The following is a 9,786-nucleotide window of genomic DNA, read 5'->3' as shown; positions in this document are numbered from 1 at the left end:
TATGAAGAAAATTAAAACACCTTGCGATTTTGTGCAATTTTCTTAGTTACCTACCAGTGGGTAGACACTTCTCATACAAAAACTAGTCTCTATATGTAGCAATTGATATACAACCTTATCCCTTAAGCAATAAAGTGCATTTTGGATTGATTTCACTACAGCAGGGGAACCCGCGGATCAATACCACCATACTAAAAATAATTGTTAGTGTCCTTATGTTGGTAGTATTGTTAGTTTGACAAATGAAAAAAAATGTCTGTCAATTGAGTTTGAGTTTTAAACCGGCGAATTGATTCGTGTGAAGTTATTTTCTCAGATTTGGTGCAATATTACTGTAAATAAACTTTTCTGTCGTTTACGTTGAGTTGATTAAGTTCCTCCGTGTCGGGCGTGATAAAGTTTGCTGTTCAGTGTTATGTTTTTTGTGAGATAGAGACTTTTAAATAAGCTGTGTTTCAACTTCTACAGAAGTTTAAACTCTTATTTACTTTTCTGTTTAATGGGTATGTTATCTACTTACTTGAAATATTAGATCTATTACAAATCTATTTTTCATTAAAAACAACCCTATGTGATGAAAATGTAAATGTACTTTCAAAACTGGTAAATGCATGAACCAGGGCATTGACACTGGTTGGAGAGAAATTATAGGCTTTGTTTAATTAATACCTATTTCATTTTAGGCTTCTACTGATAATGGAGAGTAGAAACAACAAGAAGTGCGTTATTTGTAATAAGAGGCGAAGTCGTGGTGGATCACCCTTACTTTTGAGTAGGTTTCCTCTGGATTCTGACCGGTAAGGTTCTAATAACACTCATTTATTACAAGATAATTTTACTGATTGTGTAAACTTAAAGGCTGGGATTAATATTTTTAATCATACAGTAAATAACCATAACCAATTTTTAATTTCAGTATTTTGTTTCGTACTCTGTAAATGAATTGCATAACAATACTAAAAGAAATTAGTTGATGAATAAATTTCAGTTTGTTATTCTTTTTCTTTTCTAATAGGTATTTCTTATTTCAGTTGTCGAATGTGGGTTAAAAATGCTGGCATAGAAGACTTAGCATATGTACCTATTGAAAAGTTACACCAACTGAAGTTTGTTTGTGGTGGGCACTTCACTCCTGAATCCTTCAATGCCAAAGGAACTCGGCTGAAGAACTCAGCTATTCCAACACTGGAATTGAGCAATCCCATCTTGCCAGATGAAGTTTTGACAGAGTTTCCTCCAAGACTCCAATAAAGAAAACCTCAAGACAGGTATGATGATGACTTCAATTATTTTTTTTAAATTTAATTTACTATCTATCAATTTTTCTGAATTATTTAGATGTCTTAATTAATTTTCTTTGGTTTCCAAAACAAACCAACCGAATGCAATTTAACAAGGTTCTTTCTTTGTAACCACAAACATGTGTTGTATGCTTATCAATAAATAATATATAATTTCAATTATTAATTATATCTATACTTTGTTACAGTTCTTTATGATCATTCATATTGCATTCCAAAGAAGTCAAATCCAGTTGAACGAGGTATGTTTATCTAAAATTATACTAATAATATAAAAAGGAAATATTTAATTGTTTGTTTGTATTTGATCGGCTCCGTAACTCGAAGCCAAGATAGCCTAAAGTGCGGGTTAGAACCCCACAGCTTGAATATTGTAGTAAACCCACTCGTAACACAATTTAGCTTAGAATGTGTGTTGAGTTAGAGGGACTTTAGTAATTTGTGTAATACAAATTCTTCAAAAAAAGTACCGGTCCAATTTGAAAAATTTTAGGCAATCTACATTAATTAGCCAGGTCAGCTAGTTTAATAATATTTATAAGCTAGTAATTTTTAATGTGAGCAAGACATGTACTAGACTGATTGTACCCTAAAGTTGGGTAAGAACATGACATTTTATTACCCAATTCACATTTCATTATCTGCTTTCAGTTCCCCTTACAACTACAACCAAACAACTAAATTCAACATGTTTGGGAGCTGTGGATATACCAGATTCTGGTATTTCTGCGAAAACAACTTTTGAACCTCTTCCTTCTACTTCCAATGCACCAGAACATATGACCTATAAACCCATTACTCATGGTAAGTGTACAAACTAATTATTTACCTTCTAAAATATGCCTTCCCTCAAACTAAAGAATGCCACCCTGGATGCGTTCTGCAGTCTGCAGTCAGGTCAAAATGAACTTATATGTACAACATTCTAGGTTTCTGTACATTTTATATTAATGCGATTTGACCGTGCGGATACGAACAAAGAACGCAAAGCACACGTGACTGATTGCCTTATCACGACCACTTACAGATTGTCTTGACATACCCGCAGACCGCATCCAGAATGTAGAATATTAAAACCTCTAAATGCCTTTAATTTAATATTATGTCATTGTTATTGAAGGTGGGCCCACGCTTCATATTTTATGAGAAGAGCTATCATTATCCTGTCTTTGCATTTTTTTAAAACTTGATAATGATTGATTGATTTGGAAATAATATGTTTCATAAAACAACAAAATAAATTTTAAACTTATTTGCATATTTATAATATTTCAGATGATAAAAACATTTGCCATCAAGATGCACAGGCAGAAATATTAGTCCACAGTTATAAAAGACCTAAGAAAAACATTGAAATGAAAGGTAAGATAAAACATACCTAATTTAAAAAACTAAGTAAAATTGCTGATTAATTAACCAATATTCAATTCAATTTGCTTTAATGTTGTTTTTTTTACTAATGGAAATGTTTTTATTACAGACACTTCATCAACATTTACATTTAAAGAGAAGAGGCTTTGGCGACAGTTACAAAATGCAAAAAAAACAATAAGGAATATAGCGAAGTCAAGAGTGAATTTAGACAAGTTAGTTTCGGAAGTGCTGACATCGTTAGTAAAGGATGTAGTGCAGAATAACAAAAAAAAGTCACAAGGAAAAAGGTGGACTTTAGCCAACAAAATATATGCTTTGGCTATATTTAAACGGTCCCCTAAAGCATACCGCTATATGCAAAAGCTGTTTACGCTACCAAGCACTAAAACGCTCCAAAGGATTTTAAAAAATATACCAATGGAGCCTGGTATTAATAAAAATATAATTGATATGTTAGAGGCAAAAGCATCAAGTATGCCAAAGGAAAATAAATATTGCTCGTTAATATTTGACGAGATGGCGTTAAAGAAACGGATAATTTATAACGAAATTGCTGATAAAGTGGATGGCTATGTGGATTATGGAGAGGGCGAGAACATGGGACGAGAAAAGAAAATTGCAGACCATGCGTTAGTGTTTATGATACAGGGTGCTAAACATAAATACAAACAATATATTGCGCACTATTTTGTGGAAGGCACAATATCAACAGCAAAACTGGCAAAAATTATATCGGACATCATCAAAAAATTAAAAGAAATCGGATTTATGGTTCTAACAACAGTTTGTGATCAGGGATCTACAAATATAGGAGCTCTTAACATGTTAAAAAGAAACTGTGGACAAGGCATAGATAGCAACTTTTTCTCTGTAAATAATGACAAAATTTTTATAATCTATGACATCCCTCACTTGTTCAAATCATTACGAAACAATTTCTTTAAAAGTGGAAATATGTCTTTCGATGGAAAAATTGCACATTGGAGGCATTTGGTAGTTGCAGAAGAACACAACAGAAATTTTTTAAATTTTAAAAAACTGAATAGTACCATTGTAAATCCAACATTCAAAACTAAGATGAGGGTGAAGTATGCTGCGCATGCTCTGAGTAATACCGTGGCAGCTATTTTAAAAATGATGGCATGGAAAGAAGTTTCTGATTGCAATGATACAGCATTTGTGATTGAACAGTTAGATAAACTATTTGATTGTACAAATGGTCCATCATCTTTAAATGACGTAAAGAAAGGGATCCGGGAAAATGTTTCCACATCAAGTAATCACATTGAGTCTTGGACCTTTTATACTGATAAGTTAAAAACCATAAAATTTATAACAGCAGAAAACACGATACTAAAAAATGTTAAATGCGTAAAGGGATATCAAATATCTATCAAATCCTTAAACGATATTTGGGAAAAGTTAAAGAATGAAGGGTTTAAATATATGAACCTTAGACAGTTTAACCAAGACTCTCTGGAAAACTTATTTGGAATCATTAGGCAACACAGTGTAACCAATAGAAATCCCACTATCACGCACTTTACTGCAGCGCTTAAAACAAGCATGGTTACTGGGCTGAAAGTGCCTCATAGCAGAAGTGCTAATTGTGAAGCAGACAACAATAAACATATGCTGGAATATAAAGACATTTTAAAAACTAATTTAAAAACAACAGAAATAAAAATTAATGTTCAAGATTCCACAGACACTGAATTTTATCCTGTGTTGTCTATCCCGGACCCTGAAAACTTAGAACAGCCCATTGAAAATTTGTGTAGCCTTGAAAACCAACCAGTAGTATATGTAAGCGGGTATTTAGCTGCCAAACTATTACAGAACAGTTCTTGTTTAATTTGTGAAGAGTGTTTGAGCGTGAAAACTCCTGTTGACAATGATTTGTATGCATATATATCTCTTCGCGAATGGTGGCATGATAAAAAAAGTCTCGTTTATCCAACAATTCAATTATGTACCACCGTAAATGAAGCTAAACAATTTTATCATGACCATATTGCCGACCAGATATATATGGAAAATGTTGGAAAATTCATTTTCTTAATGTTGAGTACAAATTGTAATTTTAGTTGGTTTAAATGTCAACAACATAATAAAGAAATTTATGATAAGATGTTTAAAATATTAAGTTACCTTTTTCTAAGAAAAAGTTGTAAAATCATTAATGACAGCTTCATAAAAAGTGAAAACAATTTTGCTGACAAAAGTAAAAAAGCACAGCAACAAAGCATTGAAAAGTAATCTTGAGGCTGAGGTTCGATCAGCTGATAAGAAAATTAAAGATGTTTATAAATAAAAATCCTATTTTTTCTTAGAAAAAGTTGTGAAAATAAAAGTTTACAAAATTATCATTTCTGTACTTTGTTATAATTTTCAATAATTCCTCATGCCTACAACTGCTATGTCATGTTCAATACTTATTGTAATATACCTATTTTATTTCGAAATAAATAATTTACGTTACAAAACTTCGTTTTACTTACACATAGTATAAAATAAAAATAGTAATCATTAAAATATTGAAGGTTCCTATACTAGATATCGATATGCAATTACAACCCTAGCAAAGTATCGATAATCGATAAGTTATTACGAACGTCACTAATACTGTCAGAAAATAAGGCATTATGTTGGTAGCTCCGCCTGTAGTTTGTGCGGTTGGTAAAGATTTGCGGGTCGTTCTCTAAAATGCATATGTGTGCGTGAGCTCAAAAAATATCTATGGAGTGCCGTCTCTTACTCTTTTATGCTCCAGTGGGTAGACACTTCTCATACAAAAACTAGTCTCTATATGTAGCAATTGATATACAACCTTATCCCTTAAGCAATAAAGTGCATTTTGGATTGATTTTACTATAGCAGGGGAACCCGCGGATCAATACCACCATACTAAAAATAATTGTTAGTGTCCTTATGTTGGTAGTATTGTTAGTTTGACAAATGAAAAAAAATGTCTGTCAATTGAGTTTGAGTTTTTAACCGGCGAATTGATTCGTGTGAAGTTATTTTCTCAGATTTGGTGCAATATTACTGTAAATAAACTTTTCTGTCGTTTACGTTGAGTTGATTAAGTTCCTCCGTATCGGGCGTGATAAAGTTTGCTGTTCAGTGTTATGTTTTTTGTGAGATAGAGACTCTTTTAAATAAACTGTGTTTCAACTTCTACAGAAGTTTAAACTCTTATTTACTTTTCTGTTTAATGGGTATGTTATCTACTTACTTGAAATATTACATCTATTACAAATCTATTTTTCATTAAAAACAACCCTATGTGATGAAAATGTAAATGTACTTTCAAAACTGGTAAATGCATGAACCAGGGCATTGACACTGGTTGGAGAGAAATTATAGGCTTTGTTTAATTAATACCTATTTCATTTTAGGCTTCTACTGATAATGGAGAGTAGAAACAACAAGAAGTGCGTTATTTGTAATAAGAGGCGAAGTCGTGGTGGATCACCCTTACTTTTGAGTAGGTTTCCTCTGGATTCTGACCGGTAAGGTTCTAATAACACTCATTTATTACAAGATAATTTTACTGATTGTGTAAACTTAAAGGCTGGGATTAATATTTTTAATCATACAGTAAATAACCATAACCAATTTTTAATTTCAGTATTTTGTTTCGTACTCTGTAAATGAATTGCATAACAATACTAAAAGAAATTAGTTGATGAATAAATTTCAGTTTGTTATTCTTTTTCTTTTCTAATAGGTATTTCTTATTTCAGTTGTCGAATGTGGGTTAAAAATGCTGGCATAGAAGACTTAGCATATGTACCTATTGAAAAGTTACACCAACTGAAGTTTGTTTGTGGTGGGCACTTCACTCCTGAATCCTTCAATGCCAAAGGAACTCGGCTGAAGAACTCAGCTATTCCAACACTGGAATTGAGCAATCCCATCTTGCCAGATGAAGTTTTGACAGAGTTTCCTCTTCATGTAAAAGACTCCAATAAAGAAAACCTCAAGACAGGTATGATGATGACTTCAATTATTTTTTTTAAATTTAATTTACTATCTATCAATTTTTCTGAATTATTTAGATGTCTTAATTAATTTTCTTTGGTTTCCAAAACAAACCAACCGAATGCAATTTAACAAGGTTCTTTCTTTGTAACCACAAACATGTGTTGTATGCTTATCAATAAATAATATATAATTTCAATTATTAATTATATCTATACTTTGTTACAGTTCTTTATGATCATTCATATTGCATTCCAAAGAAGTCAAATCCAGTTGAACGAGGTATGTTTATCTAAAATTATACTAATAATATAAAAAGGAAATATTTAATTGTTTGTTTGTATTTGATCGGCTCCGTAACTCGAAGCCAAGATAGCCTAAAGTGCGGGTTAGAACCCCACAGCTTGAATATTGTAGTAAACCCACTCGTAACACAATTTAGCTTAGAATGTGTGTTGAGTTAGAGGGACTTTAGTAATTTGTGTAATACAAATTCTTCAAAAAAAGTACCGGTCCAATTTGAAAAATTTTAGGCAATCTACATTAATTAGCCAGGTCAGCTAGTTTAATAATATTTATAAGCTAGTAATTTTTAATGTGAGCAAGACATGTACTAGACTGATTGTACCCTAAAGTTGGGTAAGAACATGACATTTTATTACCCAATTCACATTTCATTATCTGCTTTCAGTTCCCCTTACAACTACAACCAAACAACTAAATTCAACATGTTTGGGAGCTGTGGATATACCAGATTCTGGTATTTCTGCGAAAACAACTTTTGAACCTCTTCCTTCTACTTCCAATGCACCAGAACATATGACCTATAAACCCATTACTCATGGTAAGTGTACAAACTAATTATTTACCTTCTAAAATATGCCTTCCCTCAAACTAAAGAATGCCACCCTGGATGCGTTCTGCAGTCTGCAGTCAGGTCAAAATGAACTTATATGTACAACATTCTAGGTTTCTGTACATTTTATATTAATGCGATTTGACCGTGCGGATACGAACAAAGAACGCAAAGCACACGTGACTGATTGCCTTATCACGACCACTTACAGATTGTCTTGACATACCCGCAGACCGCATCCAGAATGCAGAACATTAAAACCTCTAAATCCCTTTAATTTAATATTATGTCATTGTTATTGAAGGTGGGCCCACGCTTCATATTTTATGAGAAGAGCTATCATTATCCTGTCTTTGCATTTTTTTAAAACTTGATAATGATTGATTGATTTGGAAATAATATGTTTCATAAAACAACAAAATAAATTTTAAACTAATTTGCATATTTATAATATTTCAGATGATAAAAACATTTGCCATCAAGATGCACAGGCAGAAATATTAGTCCACAGTTATAAAAGACCTAAGAAAAACATTGAAATGAAAGGTAAGATAAAACATACCTAATTTAAAAAACTAAGTAAAATTGCTGATTAATAAACCAATATTCAATTCAATTTGCTTTAATGTTGTTTTTTTTTACTAATGGAAATGTTTTTATTACAGACACTTCATCAACATTTACAATTAAAGAGAAGAGGCTTTGGCAACAGTTACAAAATGCAAAAAAAAACAATAAGGAATATAGCGAAGGTAGTTGCAGAAGAACACAACAGAAATTTTTTAAATATTAAAAAACTGAATAGTACCATTGTAAATCCAACATTCAAAACTAAGATGAGGGTGAAGTATGCTGCGCATGCTCTGAGTAATACCGTGGCAGCTATTTTAAAAATGATGGCATGGAAAGAAGTTTCTGATTGCAATGATACAGCATTTGTGATTGAACAGTTAGATAAACTATTTGATTGTACAAATGGTCCATCATCTTTAAATGACGTAAAGAAAGGGATCCGGGAAAATGTTTCCACATCAAGTAATCACATTGAGTCTTGGACCTTTTATACTGATAAGTTAAAAACCATAAAATTTATAACAGCAGAAAACACGATACTAAAAAATGTTAAATGCGTAAAGGGATATCAAATATCTATCAAATCCTTAAACGATATTTGGGAAAAGTTAAAGAATGAAGGGTTTAAATATATGAACCTTAGACAGTTTAACCAAGACTCTCTGGAAAACTTATTTGGAATCATTAGGCAACACAGTGTAACCAATAGAAATCCCACTATCACGCACTTTACTGCAGCGCTTAAAACAAGCATGGTTACTGGGCTGAAAGTGCCTCATAGCAGAAGTGCTAATTGTGAAGCAGACAACAATAAACATATGCTGGAATATAAAGACATTTTAAAAACTAATTTAAAAACAACAGAAATAAAAATTAATGTTCAAGATTCCACAGACACTGAATTTTATCCTGTGTTGTCTATCCCGGACCCTGAAAACTTAGAACAGCCCATTGAAAATTTGTGTAGCCTTGAAAACCAACCAGTAGTATATGTAAGCGGGTATTTAGCTGCCAAACTATTACAGAACAGTTCTTGTTTAATTTGTGAAGAGTGTTTGAGCGTGAAAACTCCTGTTGACAATGATTTGTATGCATATATATCTCTTCGCGAATGGTGGCATGATAAAAAAAGTCTCGTTTATCCAACAATTCAATTATGTACCACCGTAAATGAAGCTAAACAATTTTATCATGACCATATTGCCGACCAGATATATATGGAAAATGTTGGAAAATTCATTTTCTTAATGTTGAGTACAAATTGTAATTTTAGTTGGTTTAAATGTCAACAACATAATAAATAAATTTATGATAAGATGTTTAAAATATTAAGTTACCTTTTTCTAAGAAAAAGTTGTAAAATCTCCTCATAAAAAGTGAAAACAATTTTGCTGACAAAAGTAAAAAAGCACAGCAACAAAGCATTGAAAAGTAATCTTAGGGCTGAGGTTCGATCAGCTGATAAGAAAATTAAAGATGTTTATAAATAAAAATCCTATTTTTTCTTAGAAAAAGTTGTGAAAATAAAAGTTTACAAAATTATCATTTCTGTACTTTGTTATAATTTTCAATAATTCCTCATGCCTACAACTGCTATGTCATGTTCAATACTTATTGTAATATACCTATTTTATTTCGAAATAAATAATTTACGTTACAAAACTTCGTTTTACTTACACATAGTATAAAATAAAA

At 31.7% G+C, this 9,786-nt stretch overlaps 1 protein-coding gene across 1 annotated transcript; it reads left to right on the top strand.

Annotated features, from left to right (window-relative positions):
- Positions 1-5,272: 5,272 nt before the first annotated feature.
- LOC135072243 (THAP domain-containing protein 5-like) lies at positions 5,273-9,449 on the top strand. The gene is made up of 7 exons (XM_063966186.1): positions 5,273-5,896; positions 6,077-6,190; positions 6,425-6,669; positions 6,891-6,944; positions 7,354-7,506; positions 7,978-8,064; positions 8,184-9,449. The coding sequence occupies exons 2-7, from the start codon at positions 6,090-6,092 to the stop codon at positions 8,309-8,311; spliced, it is 768 nt and encodes a 255-aa protein (XP_063822256.1). The 5' UTR covers positions 5,273-5,896; positions 6,077-6,089; the 3' UTR covers positions 8,312-9,449.
- The last annotated feature ends 337 nt before the right edge of the window (positions 9,450-9,786 follow it).

The sequence above is a fragment of the Ostrinia nubilalis genome, chromosome 5 (assembly GCF_963855985.1).
Source record: "Ostrinia nubilalis chromosome 5, ilOstNubi1.1, whole genome shotgun sequence".
Taxonomy (NCBI): Eukaryota; Metazoa; Arthropoda; class Insecta; order Lepidoptera; family Crambidae; genus Ostrinia; species Ostrinia nubilalis.
The sequence above is the reverse complement of the archived record's forward strand: the minus strand, read 5'-3'. Positions and strand labels throughout refer to the sequence as shown.